Here is a 17,468-nt window from a genome sequence, read left to right on the forward strand (position 1 = left end):
AGTCTATAGTCTAGTCTATAGTCTAGTCTATAGTCTAGTCTATAGTCTAGTCTATAGTCTAGTCTATAGTCTAGTCTATAGTCTAGTCTATAGTCTAGTTTTTAGTTTCAATTCTATAGTCTACTCTATTGTCCCAATTGTATAGTCTATTCTATAGTCTTTAGTTTCAATTCTATAGTCTACTCTATTGTCCCAATTGTATAGTTTATTCTATAGTCTGTTTAGTATGTTAAGTTTTTGCGCATTGCCCAAAAAAAAAAAAACCATTGTACTCTGAATATCATCAAAATTAAATCCTTAAAATGGTTGGTAACTCTTAAAACTGTGTATGTAAATAGAAAATTTAAAATAAAATCTGTTATTTTTTGTCGTTTTACTTTTAAATCAAATACATTTCGATTAGTATGCTCCACACATATACAACTGGTGTCATTAAATAGTGTATGATGATTACTGTGTGTTATTGTTTGTACTCACTGTGTAAAAAAAAATCAATTTGTTTTTTAGTAAACTTTAATTTTAGCTTAATTTTGTTGATTTTTTCACATTTCTTTTTTGCAATTACAAACATATTTTGGCTCCAAATCGACATTATTGGTAATAGAGAGTATAAGTTTTTTTTTTTTTGAGTGTATTATGAATAAGAGAGAGGGAGTATTGGAACGAATAAAACAGGTGTTTTGTATTAACGATCATTTTCACGTGGGGCTTAATTGAAAAACAACGTTTATAGAAAGACTATTTTCAATGTTTTATAAAATTTTACTCTTTATTTTGGTTCGTATATTTGACTATAGACCATAGACTATAGACTAGACAATAGACTAGACTATAGGCTAGACTATAGAGTAGACTATAGACTAGACTATAGAGTAGACTATAGACAAGACTATAGACTAGACTATGGACTAGACTAAAGACTAGACTATAAACTAGATTTTAAACTAGACTTTAGATTATAGACTAGACTTTAGACTAGACTATAGATTAGACTATAGACTAGACTATAAACTAGAATTTAGACTAGACTATAGTTTGATATTTTCGAAGCTAACTGAAATCTAACTGTTTTAATTATTGTGCTGTTATACCTTACAACTCTATAGTGTGGAAGGTATTTTTGGTTTGTGCATTCTTTCAGTTAAAATATTAAACTTGTAATCTTACTAAGGGTCAAAATTCTAATGGTTATAATATTCCGTTTTGTGCACGATTTGCAATTGAAACTGAGGGTATAAAGGACTAAGCCATATAGTAGAAATGGTTGCCCCACAACCAGATCTCCAAATAAACCTTTTGTGTTGCATCCCTACAAAAACTAGCAAAACTTTGTTTTCTAATGATACTTCTGATTTTCCACATGGCCCATATACAGAGTTACTTAAACACCCATAATTTTCTTACAAATCATGAAACCAAAAAAAATTTTATAATTGGTATAGGATGTCATATGATCGTCCATGATTTTGCAAACAGTTAGAGCTATAGTAGTGTTTGTTGCTACTTTATTATTGGCCAATTTTTATATGATTGTAATTGTAATAATATAATAAGAGCAATTATTTAAGTTTTTAAGTGATTTTATTTATTAGGAGTGTTTAGACAACAATTATCTCTAAAAATATGAGAAATACAGAGAGAAAGAGAGGATTATTAAAGCTGTTACTAAAAACAAAAGGTTTTTATTTTTAACAAAAAAGTACCAACTCCAAATTGTTGCTATTAGGTTACAACAAGAGAGGGAGTGTAATTAAAATCGCTCTCAATTGATATTAAATAATAAAAAAAACAGCTGCTGTTGTAAAGTTGCAATCAAAATTTCGCACTGATCTTTATCAATTGTTAATAATTAAAATGTTTTCGTTGTTTTTGAAGTTGTTGCTGTTGTTATATCAATGGGATTTTGTTTTAATTTAATTTTTATAGATGTTGTAGTTGTTGTTTTAGTGCAAAATAATTTTTATTTATTTAATACTTTAGCATTAAATAAAATAAAATGACTTTTTATATTTGTTTGTGTGTATGTACATACATATGTATGAGCAGTAAGTAGTAGACAAATAACCGGAAGTGATGATCTTATTTTCATGAACCGAACTCGCGTTTAAATGAATTAAATGAAAATTAAAAAAATTTATATTACTAAAAAAAAAGTTAATTTTGATTAATTTTTTAAGAATTTTTTCTTTTTTATTAATAAAATTATCAAAAAACGCTCTTGTTTTATGTAATCAAAAAATAAACTAAAAAAATATTAAAAAAAAAACTTAATATCCTTGTTAATTTTAAACACTTTTCTTTAAACTGATTCTATTTTACCACTTTTTCCTTTAGATGTATTCTTTTTATATTCTTTTAAATTTTTCTTTTAATTTTATTTTATTACTTTTATACATTATATTCATTATTTTTCTTATTTTATAAAATTTTCTCTTCCACTTGACGTCTTATATCGTTTGAACACCGGAACTTAATAACTGTTTTTTGTTTCAACTTATTTTTAGTTTTCAATAGTTTAATTTATTTACAATTTTATTTTTTGTCTGTGCGTTTAAAACTATCAGCTGTTTGTTTTAATTAAAACTATAACACAACTTTAGAGACATTAACTAAGTTAGAAATTGCAAAAAAAAAAACAATAACAAAATACTGGCTGTCACTGGTTTTTAATGTTTGAAAAAATAGCTTTTAGTTTTAGCTTTATTTCAGAATAGTTGGCTACACTTACATATAAAAGTCATTATGTTAACAGCTGCTGCTAAAGTTAAAAAAGCTTTATACTATTCATAAGTTTATTTTAATAATTTTAAAGTGTAGTAATTTACATGACAAAATATTTAACATGAAAAGTTTTCTATTAGGTTGGCAACAGCCCGGCTAGCTCAGTCGGTAGAGCATGAGACTCTTAATCTCAGGGTCGTGGGTTCGAGCCCCACGTTGGGCGCAGTTAAACTTTTTGTCAAATAATATTTATTTATAAGCCTTATTTAATATATACCCACTACCGTGGTTGTATCGCCCAACCCCTGACCGTCTCTGTATCCATTTAAACTTGTACGCATGCTATGCTTCGCAGGATAATTTCATACTTTATTTTGACCCAAAGACGAACATTATTAGAAAAGTTACAATTGGTCCATTATTTCAGCTGGCCCCCATACAACAGTGTTAAATATATTATATAGTTTCTAAGCAAAACATAGCTTTTTTATAAACAATACAGCCGATTTTCATAATAGTTGGGCCTCTTTTAACTCTAACTCCTATACAGAAAATGAAAATAAAAATATAACGGTCAACTTCTTCATAAATTGACTTTACTATACTGAATATAATGCGTTAAAGGACAAGAATTAAATTTGAATTTAAGCATGACTCCATAAAACTTAATATAATGGGTTAAAAGGACAAAAATTAAATGATCTAACATTGTCTGGTAAAAAAAAGTTCTATCTTAATACTCATTATGTTGGATGATTGAGGCTATAACAAACCAAATAGCCAAAAAATGCTTTCGAAAATCATTGAGTCAACAAATCTTTGAGTGAATATGACACGACTCGAGAATGTGACATGGGTCGTTCCGAATAGTAAGATCATGAGCACGAAACTGTATAACAAACAAGCATTTGCAAATATGGGGACCGGAATATAGTCCCCATGTTAATACCTTATACAAAAAGCTTAGCTGCGCCCAACGTGGGGCTCGAACCCACGACCCTGAGATTAAGAGTCTCATGCTCTACCGACTGAGCTAGCCGGGCTGTTACAATTAAGTCACAATAACTTACACAGAAATTTAAATGTTGAATAAAATAACTAAAAAATTCTATAACATATTCAATTACTACTAACAAGATCGTTTGTCCCGAACAAATCCTTAAACGATTTTCTACTTGTGGAAATCCTATTCGAGAATTATATAAATTTTAAATAAAATTTAACTTTCTTCTCTTATTTAATATTTTCTTTTTGGAAAATATTATATTGCGCCCAACGTGGGGCTCGAACCCACGACCCTGAGATTAAGAGTCTCATGCTCTACCGACTGAGCTGTTGGAATTAGGTCACAAAAGTTATCACAGAAATTTGAACTGTGCATCAATCTTAAAAACTCAATTAGTAACAGGATTATTAATAATTAACAATTAACTTTGTTAATTACTAACAGCTTAAGCGATTTTCTATTTAAGAAATTATTATTCGAGACTTGTAAAGGTTTCATTATTAGTAATTAACAATTAACTTTGTTAATTACTAACAGCTTAAGCGATTTTCTATTTAAGAAATTATTATTCGAGACTTATAAAGGTTTTAAATTGAGCAATTTCAATATTCTTTGTGGGAAAATATTGAATTACGCCCAACTTGGGGCTCGAACCCACGACCCTGAGATTAAGAGTCTCATGCTCTACCGACTGAGCTAGCCGGGCAATTATAAGTAGGTCATCACAATTTATACACAAATTCTGCAATAGCGCATTTAATTATGGAAATTTGTCAATGCCGCAAACTGATCAATTATTTAAATACAAATTTAAAGGAAAATATTGACCACCAATATTATGATCATTTATTCTATTATAACAACTTACAAAACAATTACGTAATTGAATTAGTGGCAATTTATACAGATTTATAAAAAAAATATTTTGCGCCCAACGTGGGGCTCGAACCCACGACCCTGAGATTAAGAGTCTCATGCTCTACCGACTGAGCTAGCCGGGCTGTTGGAATTGGGTCACCGTTATACAAACAGAAATTTGGCAACAGCGCAAGATAATTTAATATTTAGGAGAAAAGTTTCAGTTGAAAAAAGTTGTAAACAAACATACATATGTATAGATATATTTACATTAATAGATTCTTCTAACAGATCATTCATTCAAGATGTAATTAATTAACTTAACAATTTTCAATTCAGTTATTATACTTGATCTTGAAAGAAATTAATTGTTAATTTTTTTCATTAACATTTAATTTTCAATGAAAATAATTGTCTGCGCCCAACGTGGGGCTCGAACCCACGACCCTGAGATTAAGAGTCTCATGCTCTACCGACTGAGCTAGCCGGGCTGTTAAAGAACGCAATGTCCAATTACTGTTTTGTATGTAGTAAATGAAATTTCGCAATAGCGCATGATCATGCTTGTAACGCAAATTACATAGAACTTGTTTAAAGATCACTAGACAAGATCTTATGCTTTATAAAGGAACATTTATTTGTAAATTGTATATATATTTTTAAAGTGCAGCCATAATCGAAATAATTATTCTGTATGTATGTATTTATTTTGTCACCAAAAAAGCATTTCTGCGCCCAACGTGGGGCTCGAACCCACGACCCTGAGATTAAGAGTCTCATGCTCTACCGACTGAGCTAGCCGGGCATATCTACAGTCGTGGCTAAATATTTTTGTACAGTTTTTCTAACAAGCAAGTGAAATTTGGCAATAATGTAGAGAAGATCATGAAATTTTTCGCACATTATAAGACGTTGACGTCATTGGAGACAAGTACTTACCATAAGCGATTACAGGTAATAATATAAAACGTATACAGCTACTAAAGTTTATTAATCGATGATGACTAATGAAGGAGGTTGTATTTATATATGTAATCTAAACGATATGTAGTCATTGTCATAGAAAAGTATGATACATATTTGGTAACTTAGAACCAGGGCAAGGATTTCTATGCAAATTCATGTTTGTAGTCGGTAACTCAAATAGCTTTTCACTAGTTTTCTTTTCGAATGAAAGAATTTGTATTTATGTACATATTTAGATTTTTAAATAAATATCAACAAATTTCGATTTAACAACAAATACTAGGTTCTATGAAATACAATTTTACATAGTTTTATTTAATTTTTAAAACCACAATAGTGCGTAAGGTATTTTGAGTTTGTTCTGTTAATTGTAACGTCCAAAATATGAAATATTGGCCTTAAAGTATAGGTTCAGTATCAATTTCTGAGTCTGTCCATCTCTGTGTCCATATAAAAACATAACTTGATAAAATTTTGTTCTTACATCTCACGTCCATAAATCACTTAAAAACATTACCAAACTTTAAAATTCAGATGAAATATAATTTATATAAAAATACATTCATTTACTAAATCTTATTAGAATTGCTATGAAGCTTTTCCACTTTCAGAAATTAAATATATGTATGTATACTACATAAAGTTGTTTCTTAGTCTTTATATTTGTCATTCTCGAGGTTGTGGTTCCTTTTAAGTGGTATTATGGTACATAAAGCAATCCTTACAAACCTGTATATTTGTTGTAGAACATGAGTTTATTGGACCCTTATTTGATAGATGAAGACCTGTATTTTATCTAAAGTTCCCCAGTTTGATTAGTTTTGCGACTAATTTTGTTTGGTCTACTGAAACACCTTTTAAATTTCCATTTCCGTTAATACATTCAAATGTCAGCACTGTGTTTCTTTTCTTCACACATTTTAACCTCAATGTTGTCAGCACTGATTTACTTGTGAACTCACCATACCACCACCACTCTCTACTAAAAATAACTGTCAAACGCACAAACAAAAATTAAGTAACTGACAGCAGCTAAAATTGTGTGTGTTTTTTTTAGAGAGGACAGAGAAGGAAAAAAATCCAAACGACAGACACAGTGTATAGAAAAACAAGAACAGTGAAAGACGGCAACGATACAGACAAAAGAAAAAAATAAAGATTTTATTATTGTATACATTTATTTTTTATTTTCTTATAAAAAATAGTAATTAATCTAAAATAAAATTACACCACCAACAACAACCCCAAACAAATAACAGCAATATAAATAAAAAGTTAAGAAAAAACGGGGAAATTTATTCCCTCCTCAAAAAAAAGCGAAAGTGTTTAGTTAAACTTACAAATTAAACAAATCGTAAAAATTTATATAAAGTTTTTACACAAAAAAAAAAAAGAAGAAGACTGAAAAAAAACAGTAATAAGAAAAAAATTATAACAAAATGTGTGGAGGTTTTACATGTTCGAAAAATGCATTAATTGCTTTAAATATTTTATATGTGGTAAGTGCAAACAAAACTTTAAATTTAATAAATTAAATACAACAACTACAGCAATAATACATACTTTAAAAAAAATTGTTATACACAACAACTATAATAACAAAGCAAATCGCTCAAAGTACACACACACTTCTTGTTTTTTAGTTATTGTTTGAAAATTTCTTATTGGAAAAAATTATCGTTTCATACAACTAAAAACAATCTGGCCTATTGATCTCCTGCTAAGTAATTGAAATATTAAAATGGAATACTATTTAGAAAAACTTGCAATATTGTAAAACTTGTGCAATATTTTTTCTAGTATTTTCACAAGGTTTTTCTTTCTTACTTACTTGTTGTTGTATTGGTAAAATAAATATCGATTTATTTCACCCCTTCTTTATTTTATTTATGAGTTTATTTATGCTCTGTTATTTGTTTTATTTTCTGTTGTCTTGTTTGATTTTTATCTATTTTTTTTTTTTCAATTTTTATTTTATATAAACAAGAAAAAAAAACATCTATCTCCTTATAAAGATTCTTCTTTGTTCTTTAAAAAAAATCTTGCTACAGCTGTTGTTGTTGCAAGTTTTCTTTGGTTAGTTTAGTTTAAGATTATTATCAATGTTTCAATGTTTTTATCACCACAAATATGGCGGGTATATTGATTTTGTTAAACCTTTTGTAACTTCTTAATAACTTTATTGTTTATCAGTCCATTTTATGTTTTGAAATTTTGAATGTAATTGGCGTGTTAAAAAAACTACATTGTCTAGAAATATCTTTATTTAGAAAATCATTTAAATTAAGTATCTAAAAGCTGTAATACACGGTTGTCAGATCTTACAAGGTTGGCAGAAAAATGTTGTTGAAGATGTAAAACAAAACTTACAATTTTTATTTTACTTTTATTTTTCTATAGATGATCTCTACTTTTACAGGGAGTTTTGATAAAGTTGTTCTATATAATTATGCGAGTATCAGGAATGAGCTCCCTTATTTCAAAAGGAACTCTTTCCATTGCAGTAACTCTATAACAAAACAACACTATCCGGAGTCAACGATAAATAGGAATATTTGCATTCTCCTGTAACAAAGGCACGACCCCATTTAGCTACTAGATCTTGATTTAGAGGACCCCGAGTCTATGTTTATTGGTGAAATGTCCAACAAAGTAAATAATGCAGGAATCTAAAACCCCTTGAGTATCTTTTACTGCCTTGCGTAGTAAGGCTCCAGTATATGATGGGGAATTGTCAGGTTGACATTCGGTAGTTACCTGCCATTCTGCAGATCGTTCTTTATGATCTGAGAATGGAACCAATTTACATGTTAAAAATTCAAAAAAGTCTTCTAGTATAGTATTTCTTTTAGTATACCTTTTACTTCATGGAAGTTCTGCTGTTGCTTTTGTAACAGATTGACTGTGACTGGATGATCTTTCCTGGGGAAAAAACTTTCGGATGATACAGCTGCTGCTGAGTTGACATTCTTTGGTCGACTGAGAATCGCGTCGTTCCTGGGAACGTCAGGGAAGTTCTCATTCACTCAACCTGTCGGGACAATTATTAGGTTCGTTTAACTTTGGGAATTCCAGCATACTTTGTCGCATTATCTCGACTAAGGAATCATGATCTATTTCGGACTGCCTTTCTTTTGGTTCGTCCGGCATTCCTCCGCCTGTCAGGGTAGCATTGTGCTACTTATCAATCCTCAACGTGATTACTTGGAAGATAGTTCGAGTACTGCTGCAAAGTGATTGTACATGATCCGGCAGTACCATGTACAAAATTGTCACTTAAATATTCTTCATTGATGTCATTCGGAGACCGCCCTACCGCAAGGTGTTCATGTAAAGCATTCAGACCATTGCAATATAGTATTTGATGAAAGATGTATTTGAAGAGAAACTGCGATGGTATATTACTTATAACCATGATACACGGTTGTCAGATCTTACAACGATGTCAGTCAAATGTTTAGAAAATGTCTAACAATCTGAACAGTCTGAACTTACATTTTTTCTTTTGCAATGTTGTAAGAAAAAGCATAACTGACAATATTGAAAGACAAAATTTGTAAGTTTACACTATTATTAGATATTTTATGCACATTTTACAGCCAACATTGTAAGATCTAACAATCGTGTATACATAGCATTACTTCAATTTATTATCTTTGATTTAGAATTTAACGCATTTATTATCACTCATTTATGATTTTAAGAAGACCAGCTTATATGATCTCTGAATTGGCGATCATGATCGTTCAAGTAATGACATATGAATTGGATATGGAATTCACTAAATTCGCTAAATATAAACCATTGTGTTCTATAAGTTTCGGACGCCGAAACAGACTTTACATAGATAATAGACATTGTGATATAGGGAATGAATAGTACAAGTTCTCGGTAAGAAATAGTGTTCTAAAATCTTCAATAATGCAAATTTATAGAAGCTTTATGTTTCAACCACATTTATACATATTTCAGAAAAAGTAAGCTAGTGCAATGTACTGTGGACTTCAATAAACCGAACAATTGTTGCTTTTACATCAGTATAAGGCATCAAAAAATTCGTTGCTAACGCGTCTAATTTTCTACCTTTTCTTTTTCTTCACATTTTTTATTTCTTAATTTTTGTACAAAATTTTCTCATTTCAAGCATATTTCATTTATATTATTGCTGCTATTGTTGTATTTAATACATATTTAACAAAAGCCAATACTTTGTTGTAAATATTATCGCGGTTGTTTTATGAATTTCTTAAAAAATATATATTTGTTCATGTTTTACAGCTGGTTGGTTTCCTGTTAATTGGCGTTGGCGTTTATGCTCGTGCTGCTTCAATTGTTACAAATCTTCCTATAGTTGGCGGTATATTGGCATGTGGTATAATTTTAATATTAATTTCCATACTGGGCCTGGTTGGTGCCGTTAAACATCATCAAGTTATGCTGTTTTTCGTATCCTTTTTAAATAAAATCCAAAATAATAATAAAGAAGAAATCCTCAGATTAGCAAAAGATAAACTTTAACTGCGACCTTTAATACCGGACATTAAACAAACATTGGTGTTTCGTTTGGGGTCTTAAATATATATGAATCTCCAAATTTAGTGGATACAACGTTGTAATAGGTGTCAACGTACGTTAACTAAATTTTCTGTACAAGAGACTCTCCGAACTAGAAACTACTACTATCAATGTTCTTTTTTTTAATTCTGTCCCCACAAAATCGTACCTCCCTATTTTGCACTCGAATTCATGACATTGCGGTAAATATATATAAAAATATAAATCCATTAACAACAACTACAACAGATTTTACAAACAAATTCTTTGCAATTTCGTCATTTATTTAGTCATTCATTTATTATACCCTACACCACTTTGTGGGGAGGTTTTATTGGGTTTGTGCTGATGTTTGTAACGCACAATAATATTGGTCATATAAAGTATACCAATCTGCTCAGAATAATTTTCTGAGTCGATTTATCTATGTCCTTCCGTTTGTCCATCCGTCCGTCCGTCCGATGAAATTTGGTACATGATCTTCTATTGTCTTCTATTGGTTAATATCGGTTCATTTATTTCACCTAGCCTCCATACAACTGAACCTCCGAATAGGCATTGTAAACCTTGTAATCAAACTGCAGGTCGCAATTTTGGAGATAATTCAATGAAATTTGACACATGATCTTTTATGGTACCGTAGACGAAGACTATTGAAAATGGTCAAAATTGGTCCATTATTTCGCTTAGCCCCCATATAACTGAACCGCCGAATAGGCCTTGTAAGCCTTGTAATCAAACTACATGACGCAATTTTGGAGATAATTAAATGAAATTTGGCACATAATCTTCTATGATGCCGTAGACTTGATTGCCCTCACGAATAGGTCCTCATATGACAAGCCTAGCCCCTATGAAAAGACCCCATCAAAATTTCACTTAAATGTTCACAATTTTATTCAACAATAAACGTCTTAAGTATGTTTATCTGATGCAAGGTACAATTCAGCTTAAATTCTTTATTATGACAACTAAATCACATTTTGTTTTTGTAAAAGATGTAGGGTATTATATGGTCGGCCTCGCCCGACTTCTAGCTTCTTACTCGTTCTCTGTTAATTTTGTTTTTCTCTAAACAACCATTTAAATGCACAAATCTTTTCAATGTTTGTAAACATTTTAATTATAAATAAAAAATTATATTAAAAATACAATTTAAATTGCAAATCGCCCAACGAGAAAGAGAGTACAGAAAGCACATTATAACGGTAAATTTAATTAAGCCGGAGATAATTATTGTGTCAATACAATTATCTGAAAAGTAAAATGAAACAAACTTATAAAACATTGAGTAAGAGTCACATAGACCTAAACGATGATATTTAGGTGTATGAACGACTAATCCAACACTTAACATAGGTTAGTTTAACTCCCCTTTTTTGGCCTTCTACTACAGCAACGAACCATTAGTTTTATTATGATGTCGATTTTAAAATAATCAGACTGACAGTTAAGCAGACACACAGACTAAATGGTAAACGTGCTGGTTGGCAAGCAGGGGGTTTAATAATACACATATACCTAAATATAGTACATTATATATATTTTCTATGAAACGTAAACGACAAACAAGGTTATCAATGTTACTATGAACCCCATGACGTTGCTTCAAGTCAGAGCGGCAACAACAAGACAATGACACAATAAAGAATTGAAAGACAAAGTAAAAAAAGAAACGTAAACAGCGTAATATATAAATTATAATAACAAGTAAATATGCAATACAACATACAAATCACAGAATTATTTAAAATAATAACAGGAACATATGTACTTAAAACTGACATTTAAATTTGAATTGGGAACGCTATAATTAAAATATATTTCCTTAAAGATAATTAAAATGATAGATTACAGAAATTGGTTTTCTTTAACATATTTTCATATTTCAATAGTACATGATCATTTTGTTTTTGCTCTTCCTGATACAATTCTCCATTGCCAGCTCTTGTTTGGCTGTTAATTCCGAACAGCAACAAGAATTTGCTGAAGAAGGATGGAATCGTGTACCCGACTCTATGCGCAAACAGGTTCAGGATACTTTCCTTTGCTGTGGCTTTAATTCGACTAGCACCTCGACCTCGGCCGATGTCTCGTGTGATGTTATTCAAAAGCAATGTTGCGGCTCATCGTATGATCTTAATTGTCAGTGTTCACCCTGTTTGCCTAAGTTGGAGGATAAAATCAATTATGCCTTTAAATTGTGCGGTGGTTTGGGTATATTCTTTAGTTTTACAGAGGTAAGTGTGGGACCGATAAAAGGATTTAAAATTGCCTCTTGGTTTAATAAAAAAAATGTAGTAATTAAGAAGAGATGATTTTGAATTTTAATTATAGTTTAAGATTTGATTAATTTCTGTCCGTTTGTAAGTCCGTCTTTCTGTCCATATGTTTGTCTGTATGTTTATTCCAATCAGATAGATAGATATATAGATAGATAGATAGATAGATAGATAGATAGATAGATAGATAGATATATGGATAGATAGATATATGGATAGATAGATAGATAGATAGATAGATAGATAGATAGATAGATAGATAGATAGATAGATAGATAGATAGATAGATAGATAGATAGAAAGATAGATAGATAGATAGATAGATAGATAGATAGATAGATAGATAGATAGATAGATAGATAGGTAGATAGATAGGTAGATAGATAGATAGATAGATAGATAGATAGATAGATATATAGATAGATAGATAGATAGATAGATAGATAGATAGATAGATAGATAGATAGATAGATAGATAGATAGATAGATAGATAGATAGATAGATAGATAGATAGATATATAGATAGATAGATATATAGATATAGATATAGATAGATAGATAGATAGATAGATAGATAGATAGATAGATAGATAGATAGATAGATAGATAGATAGATAGATAGATAGATAGATAGATAGATAGATAGATAGATAGATAGATAGATAGATAGATAGATAGATAGATAGATAGATAGATAGATAGATAGATAGATAGATAGATAGATAGATAGATAGATAGATAGATAAATAGATAAATAGATAAATAGATAAATAAATAGATAGATAGATAGATAGATAGATAGATAGATAGATAGATAGATAGATAGATAGATAGATAGATAGATAGATAAATAGATAGATAGATAGATAGATAGATAGATAGATAGAGCCCATCACCTCCGGACTAAAGGACTAGAACACTAATCACTTACCTACCGGAGGCCACTTTATGTTGTTGTTGGCTATTATTTACACACAAAAATTTAACATCTGAAAACTACAACAACATAAAGCATATGTTTTCGTGAACATCATATAACATTCGGCACAGCCGAATTCCTAACTGTTAATATACAAAATATAACTGTAACCATTACCTTACTCTGATACTAGGGATAAACATAGATCTTTCGCACATTTTATCATTAAATATTTAAAATTTATTATTAATTGCAAATATGCCAATTTGTATAATAAAATGTGATTATCCCTAGTATCAAATATTGCCTTCTGAAATTTACTTTAATAACTAACCATTAAATATTTAACTCTTCTCTTTTTTTCTCTCTCTCTCATAACAACTAATCCTGCAAACCAAAAAATTAATATTATAGTTTATTGGTGTTTGGCTAACTGTACGTTATCGTAATCAAAAAGATCCTCGCGGTTTACCCAGTGCATTTCTTTAAATTCATTTAAATAATTGTAACACTAAACAAAACTAAAATTAAATAACAACAAACATTCTAATCTTAAAATCTTCTAGTCAGTCCATGAAATGACACATTTCTCTTAAAATTTTCAAAAAAAATCTCCAAATCTTTTTACTACACACACATTTTCACACACAGACATACAATAATTAGTATTTTAGGGCTATTTTAAAGAAATATTTAAAAAATAAAAATATAATTATAATTAAATAAACAAAATTATGTTTATTAAACAAATATTTATTATACATTACATACATACATGCATACATATACGTGAAAATATAATTAATATTTATTCATAAAATTATCATAAATTAATCAATCATACATTATATACAAATGAAAACATGCATTCTAATACTTAATTATATACGAATTATTATACGATACATAATAATCATTAATAACATTATTACATTTTCATACTTCATTTATAAACAATATATTATTATAATTATAAACAAATTAAAACCGAATGAAAAAATACAATTTATTACGTATAATTTTAGTTTTTAAGTCAAAAATATTTATTACTTCATATTAAAAAAAAACTTGTATCTCTACTTATGAGTTTAAACACAATTGCAGCGTTGCGTTTTAAATTGAAGAAGAATTCCTTTCTCGTTGTAATTTCCTTTGAAGTCTTAACCAATTGCGTTTATTCTCTTGTACAGCCTTCGTTTTGTATTTTTTTTAAATAGAAAGTCATGTAAACAATTATTTTATAAGAACTTTTTATTAATCCACCAAGTTTTTTATCATAGCACTAACTTTACCCGGGTTTCATTAAGCTTTTTTTTAATATAAAATACATTAATATAAATCATCAGAATTAATCAAATTAACTACTTTTTATGAATGTTTTTGGAAGTATATTACTTTGCATACTTTTTCACACAATCTAACTTTAATCTTGAGAACCATCAATTATTGGGTGAGCAAATATTCATGTTTAAAAAATAATCTTCACTTATTTGATTATTTAATAATTTTACTTTGATTTATCGTTTATTAATTTTGTTATATTTTTATTTATTTTCTTTATACTTTTTTTTAATTTTCTCTCGACAGGTATTTAAAGTAATTAATTCGACGTATGCAGATAAAATGACTTATTTGCAGACATAACCTGTTTTAAATGCCAATTTTTTGCAGTTAGGGAAATAAGACTTGACTAGACTATGACTAAACTATGACTAGACTATGACTAGACTATGACTAGACTATGACTAGACTATGACTAGACTATGACTAGACTATGACTAGACTATGACTAGACTATGACTAGACTATGACTAGACTATGACTAGACTATGACTAGACTATGACTAGACTAGACTATACTAGACTAGACTAGACTATGACTAGACTAGACTAGACTAGATTAGACTATGACTATGACTATGACTAGACTATGACTAGACTATGACTAGACTATGACTAGACTATGACTAGACTATGACTAGACTATGACTAGACTATGACTAGACTATGACTAGACTATGACTAGACTATGACTAGACTATGACTAGACTATGACTAGACTATGACTAGACTATGACTAGACTATGACTAGACTATGACTAGACTATGACTAGACTATGACTAGACTATGACTAGACTATGACTAGACTATGACTAGACTATGACTAGACTATGACTAGACTATGACTAGACTATGACTAGACTATGACTAGACTATGACTAGACTATGACTAGACTATGACTAGACTATGACTAGACTATGACTAGACTATGACTAGACTATGACTAGACTATGACTAGACTATGACTAGACTATGACTAGACTATGACTAGACTATGACTAGACTATGACTAGACTATGACTAGACTATGACTAGACTATGACTAGACTATGACTAGACTATGACTAGACTATGACTAGACTATGACTAGACTATGACTAGACTATGACTAGACTATGACTAGACTATGACTAGACTATGACTAGACTATGACTAGACTATGACTAGACTATGACTAGACTATGACTAGACTATGACTAGACTATAGACTAGACTATAGACTGGACTATAGAAAGTAAAAAAGAATGAAAAACAAAAAACTTTTTTCTTTTAAAATCTAATTTTCCACGTTTGTTATTGACAAATATTAGATTGTATTTATTTAAACATTCTTATTTTTAATATTAATTTTATTTACTTTATTTATTATATTTTATAATTTTTTATTTATAATTTTTTAATGTTTTAAATATACGAATACCTTTACTAAGCAATTTCCTTTCTCTCTCTTCCTTTTCCAGGTACTTGCTGTCTTTTTAGCCCGTCGTTATCGCAATCAACAAGATCCTCATTATCTACCTGCTCGTGCAATATTTCCCCACAATTATTTATATTAAAGATCAAATCCAAAAACATATAACATAACTAGGCATATTATAAAAATTTTTTATTGAAAATATCAGGATTCAAGTAGTTTAGTTAAAAGATACAATTTTTTAAAGGTTACTAATTAATTTTTAAAGTTTTAGTTTTTGTTTTACTTTTTTTGTAATTTAATTTATTAGTCAAAATGGGACGAAGGCTGATTATTGTTTAATAATAAATGAAAAATCTTTAATAAAACAAATTACTAAATTATTATTTTAGTTAAGTTTTTTTTTTAATTTTTAAACTGCACTGTTAAAAAATATTTTAAAATTACTATTGCAATTTTACAAGAGTTTTTGAAATTGCAATCAATGCAATTTTATATAAATATTTGAAAAAATTTTATGTACAGAGATATATTTTTAATAAATTCTTGCTGTGCTCAAAGAGTTTAAAAACTTTTAGAGGTAAAAATTAAAATCTCTTTTTTAATAGTAAATTAGCAAGACTAGCAAATGTAGAATAATTTTTACATATTTCAATCTTTAAAGTAGTCATCTATTTTGTTATTTATACAACTAATTTGCTATGGTGTTGCAAATTTACTCAGATGTAGTACCTAGCTTTCAAAGTGCAGTTTTTTCATTATTTTATTTAATGTTAAATATTTTCATTATGAGATTATTATTTTTTTAAGATTTTATGTTCTAAAATTTAACAAATCATACTCTTTTAACCTTAACACTATTTTGCTCATAAAACTACCTTGAGTTTATGATAAATTTTAACAAAATTTGCAAAAATGTTTAACTAAAATTATCATAAACAAAATAAATTTATTTAAAAACAACACTAACAACTACTCACCTATAAACAAATTAAAAAAAACTTAAAAAACAATCATAAATCTTGCAAAAAATAAAAACTTAAATCTATTTACCTTTATCTCTAAGATACAAGATAAAATTTATAAAATTTGTTTATGTTAAAATATAAAACTGAAAACTGAGATTATAAAAAAATCCATTTAAATAGTTAAACAAAATTAAACCATAATATAAAAAATACCAAAAAATCTATGTCTACATAATGAAAAATTAACAAAAAAAATATATTAGTTGTCTCCATGTATTTGAATACTATATATCAAAAGAAATGTTGGAAAAAGTAGTTGAAATTAATAATGTTGTTGTTATATAGAAATTAATCAAAAACAAATTTAAAAAAACTATCAAACTCATTTCTAAAAACTTGTTTAGCTTTTTCTTTTTAAATAAGTTTCCTTAAGTTT

The 17,468-nt window shown here is 28.7% G+C and overlaps 1 protein-coding gene and 7 non-coding genes across 9 annotated transcripts; 2 read left to right on the forward strand and 6 right to left on the reverse strand.

Moving 5' to 3' along the window:
- The first annotated feature begins 2,871 nt into the window (after positions 1–2,871).
- Trnak-cuu lies at positions 2,872–2,944 on the forward strand. Its single transcript has one exon. It is a non-coding gene; the product is annotated as a tRNA-Lys (tRNA).
- A 747-nt stretch (positions 2,945–3,691) lies between these two features.
- Positions 3,692–3,764, reverse strand: Trnak-cuu. Its single transcript has one exon. It is a non-coding gene; the product is annotated as a tRNA-Lys (tRNA).
- A 226-nt stretch (positions 3,765–3,990) lies between these two features.
- On the reverse strand, positions 3,991–4,068 carry Trnak-cuu. The gene has a single exon. It is a non-coding gene; the product is annotated as a tRNA-Lys (tRNA).
- Positions 4,069–4,360: 292 nt separating this feature from the next.
- Trnak-cuu lies at positions 4,361–4,433 on the reverse strand. The gene has a single exon. It is a non-coding gene; the product is annotated as a tRNA-Lys (tRNA).
- A 222-nt stretch (positions 4,434–4,655) lies between these two features.
- On the reverse strand, positions 4,656–4,728 carry Trnak-cuu. The gene has a single exon. It is a non-coding gene; the product is annotated as a tRNA-Lys (tRNA).
- Positions 4,729–5,003: 275 nt separating this feature from the next.
- On the reverse strand, positions 5,004–5,076 carry Trnak-cuu. Its single transcript has one exon. It is a non-coding gene; the product is annotated as a tRNA-Lys (tRNA).
- A 241-nt stretch (positions 5,077–5,317) lies between these two features.
- Positions 5,318–5,390, reverse strand: Trnak-cuu. The gene has a single exon. It is a non-coding gene; the product is annotated as a tRNA-Lys (tRNA).
- A 1,231-nt stretch (positions 5,391–6,621) lies between these two features.
- Positions 6,622–16,447, forward strand: LOC111686098 (tetraspanin-13). Of its 2 annotated transcripts, XR_006940662.1 has the most exons (5): positions 6,622–7,050; positions 9,830–9,997; positions 12,001–12,345; positions 13,722–14,757; positions 16,111–16,447. XR_006940662.1 is itself a non-coding variant. In XM_023448403.2 (4 exons), exons 1-4 carry the CDS (start codon positions 6,991–6,993, stop codon positions 16,204–16,206), a joined length of 669 nt encoding a protein of 222 aa, XP_023304171.2. In that variant the 5' UTR covers positions 6,627–6,990; the 3' UTR covers positions 16,207–16,447. The 2 variants fall into 2 exon arrangements, 1 of the variants encoding a protein (XP_023304171.2); XM_023448403.2 differs by lacking the exon at positions 13,722–14,757 and having other exon boundaries at positions 6,627–7,050.
- The last annotated feature ends 1,021 nt before the right edge of the window (positions 16,448–17,468 follow it).

This window comes from Lucilia cuprina, chromosome 4 (genome assembly GCF_022045245.1).
Source record: "Lucilia cuprina isolate Lc7/37 chromosome 4, ASM2204524v1, whole genome shotgun sequence".
Classification (NCBI taxonomy): Eukaryota; Metazoa; Arthropoda; class Insecta; order Diptera; family Calliphoridae; genus Lucilia; species Lucilia cuprina.